This window comes from Somniosus microcephalus, chromosome 27, assembly GCF_052327205.1.
Source record: "Somniosus microcephalus isolate GS21.2 chromosome 27, FLI_Smic_1.0, whole genome shotgun sequence".
NCBI classification, from domain to species: Eukaryota; Metazoa; Chordata; class Chondrichthyes; order Squaliformes; family Somniosidae; genus Somniosus; species Somniosus microcephalus.
Window position 1 is genome coordinate 43,351,488 of NC_141013.1, and position 24,759 is coordinate 43,376,246.

A 24,759-nucleotide genomic window follows, 5' to 3' on the forward strand; every position below is an offset into this window, starting at 1 on the left:
CTCCCAATTTTGGCACAAGTCCCCAAATGTTGGTGAGGAGGACTTTGCAGGGTCGACTGGGCTGGGTGAGCCGTTGCCGTGTCCGTAGCTGGTGCCAAGGTCGATGCCGGGTGGTCCGTCTGGTTTTATTCTTATTATGTTTCATAGCGGTTTGTTACAACTGAGTGTCTTGCTGGGCCATTTCAGGGGCAGTTAGGAGTCAACCACATTACCAATGTTGTAGTTTGAGTGTCTGTTTTCCTGTTCATCAGTTGCTCCAAGCAATGTGTCCATTGACTGCCCACCGCTCCCATTGTTTGATTTAATACAGAAGGAATATAATTCATTTTTTATTTCCGTTACTACTGTGTTTATAATTTTCAACAGCCAACACGTCTTAAAATAGCAATTTTTAAATTAAAATCATCTGCTTGGTGATTAAAATAGCAGGGACAGCAAAGTGTCGTCTCTTCACTTTGGAAATAACAGCTGGCTTTTAGTCACTTGAAGATGCAGCTCTGCCCGATTTTAAGCTCTTGGGTACAAGTTAATGGTTTTAAAATAACATTAAAAAATAAAGCTTTAATATAGTTTTTTTTAAGGCAGATAAAAATAAGTATGGGTAGACTAATAAAAGGGATGCTTTTAACAATAGTCTGAAAATAATTAGATTAGATTTGTTGTGTATTCTAAGCCTTCTTTAGTTGTGAATAGGATGCACATTTGTCTTTGTGTCCTCGGGTCTATTTTCATGTTCGTCAGCAGGTTAATAAGTGTTGTTATTTTTATTAAGTGTGGAAACGACATGAAGGGTTCTTCATGCAATAAATGCCAGGACACATTTTAACGGTAGCTGTTGTTATCACAGTTCAATTTATGTGTGCAGCCCTCACTAACTCATCAAATCTTGTTAAGTGGCCCTCCAGCTCAAATAATTGTCCACCCCTGCGATAAACCATCTGCTCTCTCAGGTGGATGTAAAATTATGAAGAGGGGCAGGGGGAGTTCTCCCCGGTGTCCTGGCCCAATATTTATCCCTCAATCAACATCACTAAAACAGATGGTCTGGTCATTATCACATTGCTGTTTGTGGGAGCTTGCTGTGCGCAAATTGGCTGCCACAGTGACTGCACTTCAAAAGTACTTCATTGGCTGTAAAATGCTTTGGGACGCCCGGTGGTCGTGAAAGGCGCTATAGAAATTCAAGTCTTTTTTCTTTATTATTCGCTCCTGGCCTGAGCTCCAAGCACATGAGCCGGTAATTGCCGTGTAATGACAACTTTTATTGAAATGTTATGTTTTCACAGGCGTTAATTCTGAAATAGTCTTTGAATGTTTTTGCTCAGATTCCAGCAGCAAGTGAATTTATGCTTTAGCCACAACACAATGATTAAGGCAGAGTTTCGTTTTGAAAGGCAATTAAAAAGTCCCACACTGGTTAATGAGCTGAACGGTGCCGTCACAGCCCACTTCCTAATGGGGAAACTCGGTTCGAGGGGACATTCAGTTACTCAGTGTAACTGATCGGAACCAACGCAGGAGAAACACGACGGCATTCCTCATTCCCCATTCAGAGCACGCTCGGGGCATTACACCTGAATTGCTGGAAGCACTTTCCCAACACATTCGCCAAAGCCTATTCGATAGCCATCACCCTGGCAATAACCTAAAATAAAAAGAAAATAAAATTAACATTGTTTTTAAATGTGTTAAGTGCAGATGAAAATTGGAACATCCTTCAGATCATAGCTTGTGGTTAAGCCTACTTATACAGCAGGTGCACTTTGCCAAGCAGATGATGTCTGCTTCATTCACCATTCTATCTGTTCCCCATCCTGCCCAGCCTACCCTCTCTGTCTCCGCTCTTCTCCTTCGAACACCCAGTGCTGATGCCAGCTGTGACATTCAGCGTCACCCCTTCCATCAATCTCCATTGAGCGGAAGTGGAGCTAACCCGTCTGTAGCCGGGGTGGAAAGAACCCCGAAATGGCGCTGAAAGCACCCGAGCTTCAACAGGGCTGCTTCACTCCTGCTCTGCGTGATGGAGGCGCTTCACCTGCCCATTGCTTCCTCTTGCAGTACCGCACCATCAGAAACTGGCACTGTTCAAACAGCCAGTCAAACCAAAGGAACAGAGCACAGGTACAGAGGAGCCATTCAGCTACTTGTAACTGACTCAGATACAGATGAGCAGCATAGTCTTGTAGTTATAATTGGTTTGGGAATTGCTGACAGTTCAGTGCGCTACTGAGGGAGTGCTGCACTGTCGGAGGTGCCGTCTTTCGGATGAGACGTTACATCCAACTGAGAGGGCAGACTTGGTTTTAAGAGATCCCAGGGCACTATTTCGACGAGGAGCAGAGGAGTTCTCCCCGGTGTCCTGCCCAATATTATCCCTCAATCAACACCTAAAAACAGATGGTCTGGTCACTACCACACTGCTGTTTGTGGGAGCTTGCTGTGTACAAATTGGCTGCTGCGTTTCCTACATTACAACAGTGACTCCACTTCAAAAGTAGTTAATTGACTGTAAAGGGCTTTGGGACATCCTGAGCTCATGCAAGGCGCTATAGAAATGCAAGACTTACTTTCTTTAATATGCTGCAGTGATGATTATTTGATTACCTTTGAAGAAATGTGATCATTTGGATTTCAAAAGGTATAAGCTGCTTTCATATTTATAAATGCAAGATCCCTCCCTCCCTCCCACCCTTCCTTCCTTCCTTCCCAAAGAATTGAACAGAAGTGGGATTCACTGTGCCCTCAAATTGTGGCAAAATGTTACGAAATGAGCATTTTCCCCATCTCTAGAAGATGATGCTGATCTGTGAATACTATCTGAATCCATATTGAAGTGATACTTTTGCTCAATTCATGTGCTAATTTCTATTTGCACGTTTGTGGAGTTCAAAAATGCACCGAGCAGTTCTGAGCCGCTGAGTGTTGCAGCCACCAAATATAGGACAAAGGAAATGGTGAGCGAGCGAACACTGACTCGGATTTGTTCAAGTGTCCCATGAAAAACAAGCCCTCTGAACACTGAGCGTAAAGGTAGCTTGTGAAAACCGATCCTCATCCAGGTGGGTGAGAAAAACAGAACAAAAAGCAAAATACTGCAGATGCTGGAAATCTGAAACAAAAACGGAAGAGGCTGGAAACGCCCAGCGGGTCGGGCAGTGTCTGTGGAGAGGACAGACAAGTTGTTTCAGGGACGGACCCTTCGTCAGAACTGGAAAATCGTACAGATGAACAGCTTTTAAAAAGAAACAGAACAAGGGGAAGGAGAAAAGAGGAAGAAAGAACCTGCATTTATATAGCGCCTTTCACAGCCTCAGAATGTCCCAAATCACTTTACAGCCAATGAAGTATGTTTGAAGTGTAGTCCCTGTTGTAACGTAGGAAACGCGGCAGCCAATTTACGCACAGCAAGCTCCCACGACAGCAATGTGATAATGACCAGATCATCTGTTTTAGTGATGTTTATTTGAGAGATAAATATTGGCCTAGGACACCAGGCAGAACTCCCCTGCTCTTCTTCACAGTGCAATGGGATCTTTTACATCCAACTGAGAGGGCAGGTGTGGCCTCGGTTTAACGTCTCATCCAAAAGGCACTGCCCCCTCACTGAAAATTTAGCCTAGATTATGTGCTCAAGTTACTGGAGTGGGGCTTGAGCCCCTAACCTTCTGGCTCAGAGGAGAGAACTAGGAAGAGCAGATCACTTCTGCCATTTAACCATCTCCTGTTCTCCACTCAAGCATTTTACACGTCATTTTATTTCTTTTCCTGTGCATGTGGCAGTGTCATTTATTCCCCTTTCCACCCTTCCCCGTGTTCTGTTTCTTTTTAAATGCTGTTCATCTGTAATTTCTTCCAGTCTGATGAAGGGTCCACTCCCGAAATGTTACCTCTCTGTCCTCGCTACAGAGGCTGCCTGACCCACTTAGTGTTTCCAGTGGATACAGGTTGGACCCCGGTAATCCGGCACCCTCGGGACCAGGCCGGTGCCGGACCATTGAAAATTCCGAACCACTGAAGGTTAGATAAATAACACCTAAAATAACAATATTAGGTACAATATTATGTGTTTGTTTATATTGCGGGAAACGGTGGCGCCGCCGAGCGGCTGCTCCGCAAACTAAAGACCGCCGGTTTCAATTCGTGCCAGACCACTGAAGGTGCCAGACCGTCGGGTACCAGATTACCGGGGTTCAACCTGTATAAGAGAAACTAGCTGGCATGCTCCAGATTCTTCTGCCAATTCCAAAGCTCGAAGGCCAATGGGCCAGAAATTGCTGAACGGGGCTTGCAGCCCCGTTTTTGCACTTACCCCGCGCTCCTGCCGATCAGCTCCAGGGACGCCTGCACTTGCTGAAACAGAAAGAAGAATCCCGGGCAGCGTATGACGTCACGCCGCCCAGGAGTGCAGCCAGCGCGAAGCCAGGAGCGTGCAGTGTAAGTGAGACACGCCCCTTGAGGTCTCAGTTTCACTGGACACGCCCCCAATGTTTCTGTCAAGCTGCTAAGCATTTTTACATGCAAAGCAGCAGTTTAAATAGGTTTTTGGAAGTTTTTTGAAGATTTTGGTAACTTTTATAAACTTTTTTAAATGTTTACATTATTTTGAGTAATCTGAAGTAGTTTTAAAGAGAATTAAAGCAATTTAAAGACTTTTAAAAGCCCTAAAAGATTTTTTTTAATTCCATTTATTTATTTAGCAATATCGTTGTCATACGTGTCTTCACACTGTTCCCTTTGGGGAACTGTATGAAGTGGTGGAAGGATTTATGGCCGTGATTAACGCTCATTCCGTGACCGTAACCATCTTTGAACCAGCCATTAGGGCGGTTAGTCCTATGGCGGGAGGGTTTTACGGGCTCCCACAAGCTATACAAGGAGGGGGGGCCACCCACACCCACGGACGCAAATATCCCACTGGATGTCAACCCAGAATTTAGAGCCGGAGCTCCGACTCCACTTGCCGGGACTGTCTGGAGCGGGGTTCGAAACCCTACCCTGATCTGGCCCAGCGGCGGGGATCCTACCGCTATGACAAAGGCCCAATCCCATTAGCAACGTGAAATGGCAGCATAGGGCTCCAGTCACGGGGAGGGAAAAGGCGCAGGAAACGTATGGGTGTCACCTTTTGTGCGGAGTGGGCCTTTTGCGTAGCAGTAAGCATCCCCGCCGCTGGGCCAGAAGGAGTAGGGTTTTGAACCCCACTCCAGACAGTCCCGGCAAGTGGAGTCGGAGTTCCAACTTTAAATTCTGGGTGGACATCCAGCGGGATACTTGCGTCCGTGGGTGTTGGTGGCCCCCCCACCTCAGATGGGTTGTGGGAGCCCGTAAAACCCTCCCGCCATAGGACTAACCACCCTAATGGCTGGTTCAAAGATGGTTACGGTCACGGAATGAGCGTTAATCACGGCCATAAATCCTTCCACCACTTCATACAGTTCCCCAAAGGGAACAGTGTGAGGATACGTACGATGATGACCTCTTGCGCAATGCACCTCCTTGGACCCTCAGTCGCAGATGCGAGGGGGCAAGTCGTGCAATTGTTAAATTTTTCATTTTATTGACATGTAAAATGTTGGCCCAGTAATTCCCTTCCAACTGCGCGAGTACGGTCGGGGTACTTACGCATCTGGCCGGATGAAATGCCGGTTTTCAGCATGCACAGTGCTTTTGGGGAAAACCGGCATTTCCTGTCCTCTGAACGAAGGGGTTCAGAGGCAGAACGCGTGCGACTGCACAGGCAGCGTGTGCGCAGTATAATTCGCCGCTTTCATTACTGCTTTCAGTGAGGTCAAGTCCTTACAACTTACACATGAAAAAAGCATGGGTACAGTTGCTCCAGAGGCTGCGGAGGAAGATATTTCTTATCGTGGAGCTTCTGAAAGTATGTATGTCTGTATATATTCCTTTGCGTGTTATGTATATATTCCTTTACTTATGTGTATGAATGTATTATTTAATTATGACTTTCAGAGAAAGTAACTTATTGGAAAATCATAATTAAAAACATACATTCATACACATTAGTAAAGGAATATAAAACATACATACATATACGTAAAGGAATATATGTGGACATACATACATAACTCATTCTCACATTCCATTCACACAGCCACAATTGCTCCTTCTACCTACCATTCTGAAAACCCTTTAAAAAAAAAAAAAAATTTTAACTTTAAAACTTACTTAAAATTTCTTAAAATAACTTCCCTCCCTTTCCCAAACAAAAATATTGCATTTCAGAAGCTCCACGATAAAATGTTTCTTCCTCCGCAGCCAATGAACCACTTTACACTTGCTTTTTTCAAGTGTAACTTCTGAGGACTTACCCTCACGGATTTCATGAATGAAATCTACGAAGTTCACTGCGCAAGCGCTGCCTGTGCAGTCGCACGCGCTCGAGGTCTGGAAATGCCGGCGTTCCCCGCATGCGCTGTTCATGCTGAACGCCGGCATTTCCAACGGCCAGATGCGTGAGTACCCCGAGCGCACTCACGCCTTTGGCCGCGAATTTCTGGCCCAATATTTTTCACTGAAGAATGTGCTGACTCATACACGGGTAGGAGTTGGTTTCTGATCTCACCTCCAGCACTGTTGTGGCTGGAATGTGAGACTGGAAGATAAGATTTGGATCCATGAGGGTTGATTTTAATGAATTTGAGCTCCTGAACAGAGACGCGCACACTGGGAGGGTGCATCGGGATTTCAGGGACAGAAGCCAGCGAGCCAGCAGCACATTGACTTGCACCTTGGTAGGAAACGATCTCAGGGTCTGCTCTCCCTCTGCAGCTGACACACACCAGCACAGGGTGCACAGCCCCAGAGAATTTGCCCCTGCAAGAACCGCTAAACGTACAAGAACCAATGTCATCTTATCTGATTTGGTTATAAGTGGCCTCACCCATCAAGGTGACTTCATCACCATCTTGAAGGAATTTGCGTGTCTGTCCATTGCCGAGGTCAATGACCTTCGTTCCCTTCCATGACTGCTCCAACATTGAGCCAAAGCTCTCCGGGGTCTGTAGAGTATAACCATATATAGTCCCTCACACAGTCCTTCCAAACATCAATCCTACATGTGAAATAAACACTCAGCCTAAAACCAATACTATTATCTAAGATTAGAAAATATCAATGCTGAAAACTGTGCCTATGACGCTGTCTATGCAGTTGTCTTCATAATCGGTAATTGAATTGGATTACTCCCTGTAGGAATTTTAGGAACATTGGCAAGAATCCATCAACCCTCTATTAATAATACCGCACCAAACGACTACACACCAACGCTTCCTCAGCTAGTTCCAACCTGGTGTTTTACTCTCTCTGAGGTAGCACAGTTGCTTCTGAAATTGCCATGTTTTAGGGGGGTGCACACCATCTCCAGCAGCACTTAGTACCACCTTGATTGCAATTATCAGAATGATACCAGGGCTAAAACAGTTAAATTATGAGGATGGTTTGCATAGACTAGGCTTGTATTCACTTGAGTTTAGAAGATTGAGGTGTTTAAGATGATTAAAGGATTTGATAGGGTAGATAGAAAGAAATTATTTCCTCTGGTGGGAGAGTCCAGGACAAGGGGGCAGAACCTTAAAATGAGAGCCAGGCCATTCAGGGGTGATGTCAGGAAGCACTTCTTCACACAAAGGGTGGTGGAAATCTGGAACTCTCTCCCCCAGCAAACTGTTGAGGCGGGGGGTCAATTGAGAATTTTAAAACTGAGATTGATAGATTTTTGTTAGGCAAGGTTATTAAGGGATACAGAACCAAGGTGGGTAGATGGAGTTAAGATACAGATCAGCCATGATCTAATTGAACAGGCTTGAGGGGCTGAATGGCCTCCTCCTGTTCCTGTGTTCCTTGTTTGCATTGCATGTGGCGAAGTGGGAAAGTAAATGAGCCATTAGACAGCAGATACACTCCCAGTGATTGTTTTCAACCACCCAAAGTGTCCTTTCAACCAGACTCTACAGATTCCATAGAGTACAGATTCCATAGAGTACAGATTGGGGACACTCTACAGATTCCATACACTACAGACAGGGGACACTCTACAGATTCCATACACTACAGACAGGGGACACTCTACAGATTCCATAGAGTACAAACAGGGGACACTCTACAGATTCCATACAGTACAGACAGGGGACACTGTACAGATTCCATACACTACAGACAGGGGACACTCTACAGATTCCATAGAGTACAGATTCCATAGAGTACAGATTGGGGACACTCTACAGATTCCATACACTACAGACAGGGGACACTCTACAGATTCCATACACTACAGACAGGGGACACTCTACAGATTCCATAGAGTACAAACAGGGGACACTCTACAGATTCCATACACTACAGACAGGGGACACTCTACAGATTCCATACACTACAGACAGGGGACACTCTACAGATTCCATAGAGTACAAACAGGGGACACTGTACAGATTCCATACACTACAAACAGGGGACACTGTACAGATTCCATACACTACAGACAGGGGACACTCTACAGATTCCATACACTACAAACAGGGGACACTGTACAGATTCCATACAGTACAGACAGGGGACACTGTACAGATTCCATACACTACAGACAGGGGACACTGTACAGATTCCATACACTACAGACAGGGGACACTCTACAGATTCCATACACTACAGACAGGGGACACTGTACAGATTCCATACACTACAGACAGGGGACACTCTACAGATTCCATACAGTACAGACAGGGGACACTGTACAGATTCCATACAGTACAGACAGGGGACACTGTACAGATTCCATACACTACAGACAGGGGACCCTCTGGCGGATATTTGACTTTTAGAAGAGACAGGCAGAATGGAAAAGGAGGGCGTGGGGTAGCCCTGATAATAAAGGAGGGAATAAAAACAGTAGAGAGAAAGGATCTTGGCTCGGAAAAACAAAATGTAGAATCAGTTTGGGTGGAGCTAAGAAACAAAAAGTGACAGAAAACACTAGTGGGAGTAGTCTATAGGCTCCCTAACAGTGGTTGTAGTGTCAGGCAGTGTATAAATCAGGAAATTAGAGATGTATGTAACAAGGGTAATACAGTAATCATGGGGGAATTTAAATTTCATATAGACTGGGCAAACCAAATTTGCAGAAATAGTGCAGAGGAAGAGTTCATGGAATGTATTCAAGATAGTTTTCTAGATCAGTATGTCAAAGAACCTACGAGGGAATTGGCTATTTTAGATCTAGTACTGTGCAATGAGACAGGGTTAATTAATAACCTTGTAGTAAAGGAGTTTCTGGGGAGCAGTGATCATAATATGATAGAATTTTGTGTTGAGTTTGAGAGTGATTTAGTTAAGTCCGAAACTAGGGTCCGAAACCTGAACAAAGCAAACTATGTAGGTATGAGAGGCAAGTTGGGAAAGGTAGGTTGGGAAACTAGGTTAAAAGATATGACAGTAGAAAAGCAACGGCAAACATTTAAAGAAATAATTCATAATTCGCAACGATAATAAAAACACCATGGGAAAAACTAGTGGGGTACCACAAGGATCAGTGCTTGGGCCTCAGCTATTCACAATCTATATCAATGATTTGGATGAGGAGACTAAGTGTAATATATCCAAGTTTGCTGATGATACAAAGCTGGGTGTGAATGTAAGTTGTGAGGAGGATGCAAAGAGACTTCAAGGGGATATAGACAGGTTAAGTAAGTGGGCAAAAACATGGCAAATGGAATATAATGTGGAGAAATGTGAAGTTATCCACTTTGGTAGGAAAAATAGAAAAGCAGAGTATTTTTTAAATGGTGAGAGATTGGGAAATGTTGGTGTTCAGAGGGACCTGGGTGTCCTTGTACATGAATCACTGAAAGTTAACATGCAGGTACAGCAAGCAATTAGGAAAGCAAATGGTATGTTGGCCTTTATTACAAGAGGATTTGAGTATAAGAGTAAAGACATCTTACTGCAACTATATAGGGCCCTGGTGAGACCACACCTGGAGTATTGTGTACAGTTTTGGTCTCCTTACCTAAGGAAGGATATACTTGCCATAGAGGGAGTGCAACGAAGGTTCACCAGACTGATTCCTGGGATGGGGGGGGGGTTGTCCTATGAGGAGAGATTGAATAGACTAGGCCTATATTCTCTAGAGTTTAGAAGAATGAGGGGTGATCTCATTCAAACATACAAAATTCTTACAGGGCTTGACAGGGTAGATGCTGGGAGGATTTTTCCCCTGGCTGGGGAGTCTAGAACCAGGGTCACAGTCTCAGACTAAAGGGTCGGCCATTTAGGATTGAGGTGAGGAGAAATTTCTTCATTCAGAGGGTGGTGAATCTTTGGAATTCTCTAAGCCAGAGGGCTGTGGAGGGTCAGTCGTTGAGTATATTCAAGACAGAGATCAATAGATTTTTGGATATTAAGGGAATTAAGGGATATGGGGATAGTACAGGAAGGTGGAGATGAGGTAGAAGATCAGCCATGATTTTATTGAATGGCTCGAGGGGCCGAATGGCCGACTCCTGCTCCTGTTTCTTATGTTCTTATGTACACCTAGTTGAAGGCCAAATATTCATCTATAGAGAGTACCAGAGCCGGTGAGTTGGTGTATTTCAGTGCTAACCAGATTGAACAGTGGTCTGATGTCATCTCTTGACTGATAGCTCACTGTGCAGGACTGTTTAATCTGCGTGGACCAGCAGCGGGGAGAGTAACTCTACCCAGAAGAAAAGATCTTGGCCAAAACCTTAGTCAGTATGAAGCAGACATGCTTTCTTTAGGCATTAATGTAATTATGGGGGTTATTGGAAGAGGAACAAGGAGAGGGAAAAAGATGCACATTCAGCAAAACCTGCAGCCAAATGTCTGGAGGAACAACTCAAGATCATACTTTGCACATCCACACCGCACCGCTGCATTTTTATTATTCGTTCACGGGATGTGGGCGTCGCCGGCAAGGCCAGCATTTATTGCCCATCCCTAGTTGCCCTTGAGAAGGTGGTGGTGAGCTGCCTTCTTGAACCGCTGCAGTCCGTGTGATGAAGGTGCTCCCACAGTGCTGTTAGGGAGGGAGTTGCAGGATTTTGACCCAGCGACGATGAAGGATTGGCCGATATACTTCCAAGTCAGGATGGCGCATGACTTGGAGGGGAACTTGGAGGTGGTGGTGTTCCCATGTGCCTGCTGCCCTTGTCCTTCTGTTGTTTGTTGTTGAGGTGAATGTGGTGCCAAGGTGGAGGTCGTGGGTTTGGGAGGTGCTGCCGAAGAAGCCTTGGTGAGTTGCTGCAATGCATCTTGTAGATGGTACACACTGCAGCCACAGTGCACTGGTGGTGGAGGGAGTGAATGTTTAAGGTGGTGGGTGGGGTGTCAATCAAGTGGGCTGCTTTGTCCTGGATGGTGTCGAGCTTCTTGTGTGTTCCTGGAGCTGCACTCATCCATTCGCTCCTGACTAGAGCCTTGTAGATGGTGGAAAGGCTTTGGGGTGTCAGGAGGTGAGTCACTTGCCACAGAATACCCAGCCTCTGACCTGTTCTTGTAGCCACAGTATTTATATGGCTGGTCTAGTTATGTTTCTGGCCAACGGTGACCCCCAGGATGTTGATGGTGGGGGATTCAACTATGGTAATATCATTGAATGCCAAGGGGAAGTGGTTAGGCTCTCTCTTGTTGGAGATGGTCATTGCCTAGCACTTGTGTGGTGCGAATGTTATTTGCCACTTATCAGCCCAAGCTTGAATATTGTTCAGGTCTTGCTGCATGCGGGCACAGACTGCTTCATTATCTGAGGAGTTGTGAATGGAACTGAACACTGTGCAGTCATCAGCGAACATCCCCACTTCTGACCTTCTGTTGGAGGGAAGGTCATCGATGAAGCAGCTGAAGATGGTTGGGGCTAAGACACTGCCCTGAGGAACTCCTGCAGTGATGTCCTGGGGCTGAGATAATTGTCCTCGGACAACCACAACCATCTTTGTGCTAGGTATGACTCCAGCCAGTGGCGAGTTTTCCCCCCGATTCCCACGGACTTCAATTTTACTCAGGCTCCTTGATGTCACACCCAGTCAAATCTTCTGGTCACCTTATCGCATTTAGAACTCTGGACTGCTCTCAGGGAGACCACAAGGACCATGACCAGCAGAAGTTCAAGAATAAATTATCCCCACCCTGAAATCCACATTGGTCCCACCCAGTGCAAATACAACCAGGCCGAGAAACTGTAATGTATCAGTTGACCACTTCAATAATAAAAATCACAAAATATACCTAATAATACAGGCCTACAAATTGGTTTAGGCCAATTTTTGGGTGCCAAATGGGTGCAAAAAAATCCCTGCGCCTGAAGACGGGGGCGCGAGGATTGTGAGAAACTGGTGCTTGGGCCTCAGTGTAATAGTCGCGATGAGCTGCCGGCGCCTGAGGCACCTCCTGAGCCAGCTCGCTGGTTTGGCAGTCTCCAATTTGAACTGCCTGCCATGCCCTGTTAGGTTCTAGGGAAGCGGGGAGGAGAATAGGAGAGGGGCTAGCGTGGGCTAACAGAGGCCTGCATTAATGGTCTGGAGCCAGAAAGAGTTCCTGACCCTCCCAGCTCCACGCGAAGGTAAGTCTAGAATTAAATACTTACATTTTTGTTGGGGCGTCAGGCAGGGGGCCTGAAGCGGGCGGTAGACCCAGATTTGCATATGCAAGACTCTAATGCCTGTTTCAGGCGACTGCCAGGGATGCCTGGAAAGCTGTCTTCATAGAATCAAAGACATGTACAGCACAGAAGGAGGCCATTCTTCATCGGTATGGCAGCACTCCTATTGCAGGTGCAGATCGGGCGTGGGACGTTGTGCCCAATATTGATCCTTTTTGTTCCAGTTTTCCACCCGGTAACTGGGTGCAACAAGGACCAATTTCTAACCCAATGAACCTTGGTTATTCGGGTAAGTTTAGAAAGCTGGATGTATTCACTTTAGAGACGTGTAGACGACAGTGTAGGGCGAGGTTAGATGTTGGGCGGCTCTTCTTTTCCCAGAGGACAGTGGGCCTACGGAACAAGTTGCAGACTCGTGCAGTGAGCGCTGACTCTCTGTAAACCTTCAAAAGAGAGCTGGACCAGTTCCTGGCTGGGGCACAGATCACTTCTTAGAAAAGGCAGGTGAAATGCCAGGTAATATAACCACACTCAACGTGAGTTCCTGGACTTGTTTTGATCGCCTAAGGAGATTGGAGAAGAATTTTCCATATCTCGTTCCTCCTAATTTGCCTTGGGTTTTTAACCTGGATTTTTGCCTCTCCCAGGAGATGGCGTGGTTGCTGATGGGTAGGGACATATCTAATCATGATAGTTCAGCCATCATGACTGTGTGTGGCAGGTTTGATGGACCAAATGGTCTTTTCCTGCCCATTAATTTTCATATGTTCATAACTTACCTTTACACACCTATACCAACATGTCTGCCACCTTCCAGAGAAAGGATTGCTGCAGCACCACCCAATGGCCAAAATCAGGTACTGCACTGAGATTTCACAGAAGAAGCTTAAGGTAAATTGATTGACCTAGAAGATAGGAGCAGGAGTAGGCCATTCGGCCCCTCGAGCCTGCTCCGCCATTCAATGAGATCATGGCTGATCATCCAAATTCAGTACCCTGTCCCTGCCTTCTCCCCATATCCCTTGATCCCTTTAGCCTTAAGAAATATATCTAACTCTTTCTTGAATATATTTAATGAACTGGCCTCCACCGCCCTCTGTGGCAGAGAATTCCACAGGTTCACCACTCTCTGGGTGAAGAAATTCCTCCTCATTTCAGTCCTAAATGGTTTACCCCTTATCCTTAGACTATGACCCCTGGTTCTGGACTCCCCGGCCATCAGAAACATCCTTTCTGCATCTAGTCTGTCCAGACCTGACAGAATTTTATAGGTTTCGATGAGATCCCCTCTCAATCTTCTAAACTCCAGTGAGTATAAGCCCAATTGACACAATCTCTCCTCGTATGTCATTCCTGCCATCCCAGGTATCAGCCTGGTGAATCTTCGCTGCACTCCCTCCATGGCAAGAACATCCTTCCTCAGGTAAGGTGACCAAAACTGCACACAATACTCAAGGTGTGGTCTCACCAAGGCCCTGTACAACTGTAGCAAGACATCCTTGTTCCTGTACTCGAACCCTCTTGCTACGAAGGCCAACATACCATTTGCCTTCTTAACCGCCTGCTGCACCTGCATGCTTACCTGCAGCGACTGGTGCACAAGAACACCCAGGTCTCTTTGCACTTCCCCTTCTCCCAATCTATTGCCATTCAAATAATAATCTGCCTTCCTGTTTTTGCCACCAAAGTGGATAACCTCACATTTATCCACATTATAGTGCATTTGCCATGTTTCTGCCCAATCACCCAACCTGTCCAAATCGTACTGGAGTTTCACGACATCCTCCTCACAGCATACCCTCCCACCCAGCTTTGTGTCATCTGCAAATTTGGAGATATTCATCCAATTCCCTCGTCCAGATCATTAATATATATTGTGAACAGCTGGGATCCTAGGACCGATCACATAACGTTAGGTCGGGTGCCACTGACGTTAATGAGTCACATCATTTTAGTCTGACAGTGCCACTGACAAGCGCAATACCATTAAACTGTTGTGATCAGGTGGTATTTTTAAAAATAATAGATATGTACTAAACATACATATTTGAATGTAAACTCATAAATACACAGAAATGACAAAGGTAGTTGCTAATCATAAAAAGTTAAATTATTATTATTCAAAAGGTGCCAAGTTTGATCCACAAAGATCCTGTTGTGAGTTTCCGTATATTTCACTTCCACCAAGCAATGACAGAGAAAAGGTAGCTGGTACTCACGGGGCCACTGATAGTTCCAGAGGCCATCAAGTCTCCAGGTCTTACATTGCAGCCGTTAACAGTATGGTGAGCCAGCTGTTGCTTCATGGTCCAGTACATGTGCTGAAGAGAAGCGAACAAGCACAGTGAATGAAGATTAGTTTGTTTGAAAACACATTCAACAAAACAACAACAACTTGTATTTATATAGCATCTTTAACAAAGTAAAACGTCCCAAGACGCTTCGTGGGAGCGATTATCCAACAAAATCAGACACCGAGCCGTGTAAGGATAAATGAGGGCAGGTGACCAAAAGGTTGGTCAAAGAGGTCGGTTTTAAGGAGTGAATTAAAGGAGAGAGAGGTAGAGAGGGGGAGAGGTTTAGGGAGGGAATTCCAGAGTTAGGGCCCAGGCAGCTGAAGGCACGGCCACCAATGCTGGAGCGATTATAATCAGGGATGTTCAAGAGGGCAGAATTGGAGGAGCGCAGATATCTCGGAGGGTTGTAGGGCTAGAGGAGGTTACAGAGATAGGGAGGGGAGAGACCATGGATGGATTTGAACACAAAGATGAGAATTTAAAAATTGGGGCATTGCCGGACCGAGAACCAATGTAGGTCAGCGAGCGCAGGGTTGATAGGTGAACGGGACTTGGTGTGAGTTAGGTTACGGGCGGTATCAGGGATTCAGTGTGGAGTTCAGTGTACTCAACTTATAGCCATACAATTTTCTGTGCTGTCATTCGATGGAATGTCACCAGGCCATGAATCGGGTGCATTGCTCTCTGCCCCCGAATCCTCGATCTGTGTTCCTGTTACACGAGCTCTGCCCCAGGAGTGCTAACTAACCCAAAACCATTCCATACACTTAACCCTTGGAGCCCATTGCCTGAAATTCCACAGTTGTTTTCCCAGTCTCCCGTTGTAATTCCATCTTAACTCCTAAAAACAGAGTTACGCCCGGTTTCTGCTGTTTGTTCGGAGTTGTGTAGGTTTCACACCGGAGGTACAATGGGAGATCGGGAGAATCCAGGCAGGATTTCATTTCTCCAACCTGACGAGACACTATTACTCTCACCCTGGAGCAATCCCGTGCTGTTATCCAGCATCAGAAATATTCAAAGCAAGTAAATGGGCACGAGCTGTAACAGCAAAGCTTTGGAGAGGGTACAGCGGAGAATGGTACCCGGGACGTGGAACTTCAGTGATGTGGAGAGACTGGAGAAGCTGGGACTGTTCTCCTTACAGCAGAGAAGGTTAAGGGGAGATTTAATAGAGGTGTTCAAAATTATGAAAGGTTTTTATAGAATAAATAAGGAGAAATTGTTTCCACTGGCAGGAGGGTCAGTAACCAGAGGACACAGATTTAAAATAATTGGCAAAAGAACCAGAGGCGAGATGAGGAGAATTTTTTTTACGCAGCGAGTTGTTGTGATCAGGAACGCGCTGCCTGAAAGGGCGATGGAAGCAGGTTCAACAGTAACTTTCAAAGGGAATTGGATAAACACTTGAAAAGGAAAATTTGCAGGGCTGTGGGGAAAGAGCAATGGTGGGACTATATGAATTGCTCTTTCAAAGAGCCGGCACAGGCATGATGGGCTGAACGGCCTCCTTCTGTGTTGTAGGATTCTATGATTCCAACTTATATTAGAAAAGGAAAGTCAAGGGGCACCGATCTCACCTTGAAGTTGGACTGACAGATAGTTGTCTTTTCAGTCATGGCTTCACCTGCCGTTAAACAGAGAGAGCATTCTTGAAGCCAGGTCAGAGGTCAACATTTTAAACAATTGTGAAATGGTAATAAAAGATACAATGGAATAACAAGCATGGATCATGCAACTGTGTTCACATTTATTTTTATTTAATTTTAAAACAGAATCTAGTACACCAGTGGGCTGAACGTTAAAGCCGACTGTACTCACTGCCAGTCCACTAAACAGTCACCAGTCTCAGGATTATTAGAAGAGGGATAGATTGTTCCATTAAAACATGGAGTGCAGGTTACATCTGACCCTCTCCTTCCCGTCGCAGCAAGAACTTCCAATGAAACAAAGGTCTATTTTTAGCTCAACACTCTTCTGTTGAATCCAGAGAGGTTCAAACTCCATCTGCTGGTGTATAAATACAGAAACATAAATGGCCTCTCAAGAATCATAGAGATTACAGCACAGGAGGCCATTCAGCCCATCGTGTCTGTGCCTGGGCTGGGTCTTCAACTGGATCTGTCTACTCTAATCCCATTTCCCTGCCCTTTCCCATGTCCCTTTATATTCCTCCTTTTCAAATAGTTATCCGATTCCTCTGTAAATGATGTTCTCGTCTCTGCCTCAGTAGCCTCTCGTGATACAGCATCCCATGTTCTAAGAACCCTCTGTGTAAGAAAACATTTCTTGTAACATCTCCCTTAATGTATCCAGTAACAATCCTGAGGCCAAGTCACTATGCTACAATCCCAGCAAAGTTTCGGCAGGATCTAAGGGCTGATTTTACAAACGTGTACAAATAGTGAAGAGCCTCACTCACTGGTGTGTATCAGAAAAGTATGGGCAGTGCACCTGTAATTTTCCGCCAGTAAGTCTCATTCATAAAATCAGCCCCCTAATGTGAAATGCTAGGGTAGAGTTTCCTTCTGCACTGTTCCCACATAGCACCTGAGAAATGGAGGGGCCAATGGGAGACAATCCCTTCTGAGCAGCTCTGCATCAAAAAACTTCCTCCCTGGTGTCAGCACTTGACTCTACCTGAAGAGGGCGCAACAATGCAAATTACATGCAAAGTACATGTAAATCACATGCAAAACACACGCAAATTACATGCAAAGTACACGCAAATTACATGCAAAGTACACACAAATTACATGCAAAGTACGCGCAAGTATGGGACAAATGGGTCTGCACATGGATTTCCTCCATTAGTCAAATGGGTATAAACTGCCATTGACGCAGTTTCTCCAGGATTGCACCAATTTCTCACAGGTTACAGCCGTGGATCGGGAGAACCCACAGGAAATTCAGGGCCATCGTGAAAATGAGAATTCGATATGAACCCATTCCACCAGGGACTGAAAAGCTTCCTCAGTCTCACGAGACGGTGAACATTTGCATTTATAAAATAAAAGTGACAATTACACTGTTCAAACACCTCTAAAAGTTTAGCTTTGTAAATTTTTGCTGTTAAATTAAAAATGTGACAGGCGGACACGCTGAAGGTTGCCGTGTGTAACTCACCTTTAATGGAAACAAAAAGGTTGATGTCAAAAGTGTACGGCTCGTCGTTGCACAGGTACGGCAAAGGCTTGGGATCCTACACAATCAAAAGATCACAGAACGAAGGGTAACCAAAGGCATTCTGGCAATGTGGGCTACATTCAAGACTTAAAACTCAGCATTCGCTCTTCCAGAATCACCGATATTCACCACAAACTGAACAGGCGTATTTTATACAACCTGAATTGCTAAAATTAGGAAACTAAACTATCAGACTTTGCTAACGGATGGTTTGCACCCTGAACTAATGATCACCCAGTCCAGCCGGGAGGGTACAGAATTGCAAAGGACCCTTTCCTCCCCCCTCCATTTCAGCACAGAGCCTGAATTAAAAAATATTTTAATATCGACAAGAGGCCCGCATCAGTTTTAGATTAATGGCATTAAAATGAAATTGAGTTCGATTTTGAGAAAACAATTAAAATGCTTTATGCAGATTGAAATATAATAAAATAAACTGAATGTTGGACAGTTGTGTTCTCTGGACTTGCCCGATTGTGATAAATCAGCCCTCGGTTAAAATTCACCTTGCAGTAACTATAGCCCTGATTTTAACTCGGGGCGTGCGTGAATCGGGTGGGCGAGGGGAGTGGCCAGTTTTCAGCACACCTGCCCCTTTTCCACCCCCTCAACCAGTACCTGCCACAGTGGCACCAAGCCAGCTGGGCCAGACTGAGGGGCAGCAGTCTGCAGCCCGGGCCCCCCAGTAGTCTGCAGCCTCGGGCACCTTGCCACTACATGAACAGCCTCTTCCACCAGCTCTGCGCTGCCCACTAGAGGGAGCACCTTGTAGGAGTTGTAGAGTTAGCAATAGGGGGCGATCTTGCCAGCCCTGGGGAGGCGGGTTTGGAGGCGGGACTGCCGGGAAAATGGCAGAATCTGGGAGCGGGTACCCATCCCACCCCCAACCCGCCTCCGTGCCATCTTCCCGGGAGGCGGGTGCCCGACCCGCGCCGCATCCCGTCTCCTTGAGGCGGGAAGGGGATTACAGCCATTTAACTGCCTGTTAACAGGTAGTTAACAGGCAGTTAAGAGGATTATCCCCATTTTTCCAACAGAGGCGCGGACTTCCCGACGTCGGGAAACCCCGCCAGGATCAGCGAGGCGAGCAGTGGGTCTGCGGGGTCCAAAAGTGTGCTGTGGAGGTGAGTGATGGGTGCAAGTGTGGAGAGGTAAGTATGGGAGGTGAGTGAAAAGTGTTAGAAAAAGTTCACTTACCTTTGTTTCTTCCTGCAGGCTTCAATCGTTGGGGATCCGGAGGCTCCGGCATCTCACCAGCAGAGATGACAGAATGGCTGCTGCATTCTCCGATGTAACAGCCATCTGCTTTCTGCTCAGAAAACAGGTTTGGTGAGCCTTGAGTACAAGAACTCACCAAACAACAGAGAATGTCAGTGTTTGACAGCTTCTCAAATTTTTGACAGATGAAACGTCATACGCTGACATTCTCTGTCACCGGCTTTCCCTTAATTGGCCTGCTGAGCCCGCGGGGCAGGTTTAACAAGGTCAATCAAGGAAAAATAGCGTGGGTTGGCCACAAGTCGATGGAGGCGGGACTAAAACCCGACAAGTGGGAGTCCCGCCTCCAAAAGTTCCCCATTGGCAAAATCTTGTTCTAAGAATGGCCTCACAGGTTGATCGCCTGGGTGAGAAATTAATGGATGGTATTTATTATGTTTGCCATTAAATTGATCACATCTGGCACTTTAGTCTACAGTGTGGTTTAGTAGCAGCTTCTGGGTCTGCATGGTCAGGATGTTATTGATGTAGACTGAATGGTTTGAATGTTCTTCAATACAAGATGAAGGAAGTGGGAAAGGATGTAACAAGGGCTGCTAAACGGTGGGTGATTTCAGTGCAGGAGAATGAGCAGATTAACAGAATCACTGAGCAATTAACGCATCCCCCATATCTCTGGCTGCAAGGCGTTGAGGCTTCCTTCCTTCTTCTGATTCTTCATCACCCCCCTGATTTTCCTTGTCCGATGAGGAATGCCCCTGTTGTTGTGCCTCCTCTGAATGCAGTAACTCTGTGCGGCGAGGCTGCGCAGTAAGCAGCACTCCTCTAAGATGTGGGAGACTCTTTGTGGGGCACATTGTAGGGATCGGGGAGCCTCCAGACCTGTCCAGTCACCTGAACCTCTGCTTCAGCATCCCTATGGTGTGCTCAATAACCATCCTGGTGCTCCCTGGCTTTGATTATACCATTGGCGGCCGTGCCTTCAGCTGCCGAGGCCCTAAGCTCTGGAGTTCCCTCCCTAAACCTTTCCACCTCTCTCTCCTCCTTTAAGACGCTCTTTAAAGAATAACTCTTTGACCAAGCCTGGCCAAATATCCCCTTTATGTGGCTCGGTGTCAAATTTAGTTTGATAAACACTCCTGTGAAGCGCCTTGGGGTGTTTTACTATGTTAAAGGCGCTGTATAAATGCAAGTTGTTGTTGTATTACTCAGGCGTGATTGGGTTGCATAGGGCTGGCATGAAGCATGTCTGTAGGGGGTAACCCTTGTCCCCCAGCAGCCAGCATGCCACGATCCTGGGGCGGTGGTAGATTGGCACAGGATCAATGCATCGCGACAACTGCCTGGGTACCTTGCAGAAACTTGCAGGATCCTGTTTCTGTGATGGGACACCATTTGGACATCAATGAAGTGGTTGTCTTTTCTATTGATGAATGCTGCTGGCTGGTGATCTGATGTCCTGATGGCCACGTGTGCAGTCAATGTCGCCCTGGACACGAGGGAAGCCGGTCACTGCTGCCGATACCCGAGCTCTCTCCTGTTGACCATTGAGGTCAATGGGCATGGCGATGTGCTGGTTAACCCTGGGGGAAGGAGACCTGGGTGTCCTTGTGCAGCAGTCGCTGAAGGTAAGCATGCAGGTGCAGCAGGCGGTTAAGAAGGCAAATGGTATGTTGGCCTTCGTAGCGAGAGAATTCGAGTACAGGAGCAAGGATGTCTTGCTGCAGTTGTACAGGGCCTTGGTGAGACCACACCTTGAGTATTGTGTGCAGTTTTGGTCGCCTTATCTGAGAAAGGATGTTTTTGCCCTGGAGGGAGTGCAGCGAAGATTCACCAGGTTGATACCTGGGATGGCAGGAATGACGTATGAGGAGAGATTGGGTCGATTGGGCTTATACTCGCTGGAGTTTAGAAGAATGAAAGGGGATCTCATTGAAACTTATAAAATTCTAACAGGACTAGACAGACTAGATGCAGAAAGGATGTTCCCGATGGTCGGGGAGTCCAGAACCAGGGGTCACAGTCTAAGGATAAGGGGTAAACTATTTAGGACAGAGATGAGGAGGAATTTCTTCACCCAGAGAGTGGTGAACCTGTGGAATTCTCTACCACAGAAGGCAGTTGAGGCCAATTCATTAAATATATTCAAGAAAGAGTTAGATATATTGCGATTGTAATGAGTGATAATGCTGCTGTCGGTGCTGTGTCCTATAAGGGGAAGAAACATGGGCAGAACAGAAATGAAAAGCAATCGGAGGATGAAATTTTTAATTGTAAACGCTGTGGTTACAAACACCAGTTAAGACAATGCCCAGCGTTTGGAAAAATGTGCACAAAGTGTAATGGAAAGAATCACTTTGCCAAACAATGCTTTTCAAAAGTACAAACTAAGAAAGGGCAACGAGTTAATGTAATTGAGGACACTGATTTAAGTGAGACATTTTTTGTAGGAATGGTGTCATGTGACAATATCAAAAAGGATACAGAAAATGTGCAGCCCTCAGAAATGGACAATGCTGAACATAAAGTTAATGCAGTAAAAGAGGACAAATGGATGATCCCACTGCAGGTAAATGGAGCATTAGTTACCTTGAAACTAGACACTGGGGCAAAAGCAAACTCAATCAGTATGAGTGACATTAACAATATGAAAGAAAAGCCCAAAATACAGAAAAAGTCAGTACTACTGAAGGACTATAATGGACAGAAAATAGATAGCTTAGGTGTATGTAGACTTAAAGTGACAGTCAAAGACAAAGTGCATCATCTCATGTTTTCTGTTGTGGCTGAAAGGCTTGATTCACTACTGGGTGACAAAGCTTGTGAGGACTTAGAACTGGTCAAAAGAGTCTACCATATAAACTGTGCCATAAGCAGACCAGATGACTCGGTGGATTCTGTAGTGAATAATTTCCAGGATGTGTTCAAAGGATTTGGAGTTCTACCATTCACTTACAAGATCCAGCTAAAGCAGGATGCTCAGCCAGTGGTACATGCTCCACGAAGAGTTCCAGCACCCCTGCGTGACCGGCTCAAGAATGAACTGGACAGAATGACCACACTAGGAGTCATCAGGAAAGTCGAAGAGCCAACAGACTGGGTTAACTCCATGGTATGTGTAAAGAAAAAGAACAATGATCTAAGAATATGCATGGATCCAAAGGACTTAAATGCAAACATAAAACATGAACACTACCAGATTCCCAAGCGAGAAGAAATCACCAGTGAAATGTCAGGTGCCAGATACTTTACAAAGCTCGATGCCTCACAAGGATTTTGGCAACTAAAACTGGATGAAGAGAGCACCAAATACTGTACCTTCAACACACCATTTGGCAGGTATTGTTTCCTCAGAATGCCTTTCGGGATAATATCTGCATCTGAAATCTTTCATAGAGCGATGGAACACATAATTGAAGGTCTGGAAGGAGTTCGGGTCTATGTTGATGACATCATCATCTGGGGCTCCACACTAAAAGAACACAATGAGAGACTGACTAAAGTGCTACAGAGCATATGCCGGAATGGACTGAAGCTCAACAAAGCCAAGTGTCAGTTTGGCGTCCAGGAAGTCACTTTCCTAGGAGATAATCTATCTGGTAAAGGAATAGAGCCAGATATGGAAAAAGTAAACGCCATACTCAAAATGCCCCGACCCACTGACAAAAAAGGAGTGCTACGCATCATGGGGATGATAAACTTCATTGGAAAGTTCATTCCTAACTTGTCAGCCAAGACAGCCTGTCTGCGAGGCCTGCTACATAAAACAAATGAGTTCGCATGGACAGAAAGACATGAACAAGAGTGGATAAACCTCAAAACAGTGCCGACAACCACACCTGTACTCACCTTCTTTGACCCAACAAAAAGAATCAAAGTGTTAACGGATGCATCAAAAGATGGCCTAGGTGCGGTCTTGCTACAAGCAGAGGGTGAAGATTGGAAGCCTGTTGCCTATGCCTCCAGGTCTATGACTGATACGGAGTGTCGATACGCCCAGATTGAAAAGGAACGTCTAGGCTTGGTAGTTGGACTAGAAAAGTTTCATGGCTACATATATGGACTTCCCACCTTCACAGTTGAGACAGACCACAGCCCTCTGGTTACCATCATAAAAAAGAACCTGAATGAGATGTCTCCAAGGATTCAACGACTCATGATGAAGCTGCAAAGATATGACTTTGAACTGATCTACACACCAGGCAAATACATAGTGTTAGCAGATGCACTATCCCGAGCACCCACAATGAGTCATGTGAGCTCTACTGAAGAAGACGTGGATGTTCATGTGAGTATGGTCACTGCTGCGCTGCCAGTGTCAGACACAAAATCAAAGCAAATAGCAGAAGAAACAGTAAAAGATACAGTATTACAAACAGTAATAAAGAACATTCATCATGGTTGGCCAAAAGGTTCCTGTCCAAAATATTTTCACATAAGGTCAGAATTGAGTGTCGCAAGTGGACTATTACTAAAACAGAACAGAATAGTCATTCCACAGGCTCTACGTCAAGACATGCTCAAAAGGATTCATGAGGGACACCTCGGAATTGAAAAATGCAAAAGGAGAGCAAGAGACACTGCTTATTGGCCTGGCATAAATAAGGACATTGAGAACATGATAGGCAAATGTGAGACATGTCAGAAACACCAAAACAAACAAGCAAAGGAACCAATGATAGTAGCTGACATACCAACAGCAGCATGGCAAAAGGTTGGTATGGACCTTTTACATTTAAATGGTAAAGACTATCTAATAGTGATTGACTACTATTCTAACTATCCTGAGGTGGCGCTACTCTCAAGCACCACAGCAAGCAGTGTCATAATGCATGTGAAATCCATCTTCGCCAGACATGGAATTCCCAGGATTGCCGTTAGCGACAATGGTCCGTGCTTCAACTGTAAGGAGTGGCAACAGTTTGCTGCACATTATGACTTTCAGCACATCACATCCAGTCCTTTGTATGCTCAGTCAAATGGTAAGGCAGAGAAAGGTGTTCAAGTTCTCAAGCAGCTACTGAAGAAAGCGACAGAAAGCAAGTCTGATCCTTATCTCGCCCTGCTGAGCTACCGAGCCTCACCTTTAAACTGTGGTTCTTCACCTGCTGAACTACTAATAGGTCGCAAGTTGCGCACCACGCTACCCTGCTGTGCAAAAGAACAGCAAAGTGAGGAACTGAGACAGAGACTTCAACTGTTAAAGCTGAAACAGAAATCATACTATGACAAGTCATCCAAAACTCTAAAACCATTGACAAAGGATGATGTTGTCAGGATTGAGGATCCAGATGCATGGAACAGGAAAGCTACAGTTCTTGAGGAAGTAGGACCAAGGTCATACACTGTTAGAACTGAGGAAGGACAGATTCTCAGGAGGAACTGCCGTTCCCTCCTAAAAACACAAGAGACTATTCAAGACCAGAT

At 45.6% G+C, this 24,759-nt stretch overlaps 1 protein-coding gene across 3 annotated transcripts in view; it reads right to left on the reverse strand.

Moving 5' to 3' along the window:
* Positions 1-316: 316 nt before the first annotated feature.
* Positions 317-24,759, reverse strand: part of fah (fumarylacetoacetate hydrolase (fumarylacetoacetase)) — a 61,453-nt gene continuing 37,010 nt past the window's right edge. For 2 of the 3 annotated variants that reach the window (XM_085968904.1, XM_085968903.1), the window contains 5 exons: positions 18,055-18,130; positions 16,509-16,555; positions 14,851-14,952; positions 6,902-7,019; positions 317-1,645 (listed from right to left, as the gene is read on the reverse strand). In XM_085968904.1, the coding sequence (XP_085825030.1) occupies positions 1,569-1,645; positions 6,902-7,019; positions 14,851-14,952; positions 16,509-16,555; positions 18,055-18,130 (420 nt within the window). In that variant the 3' untranslated portion in view covers positions 317-1,568. The remainder of the gene's footprint in view (positions 1,646-6,901; positions 7,020-14,850; positions 14,953-16,508; positions 16,556-18,054; positions 18,131-24,759) is intronic. The other variant, XM_085968905.1, reaches the window with a different exon arrangement.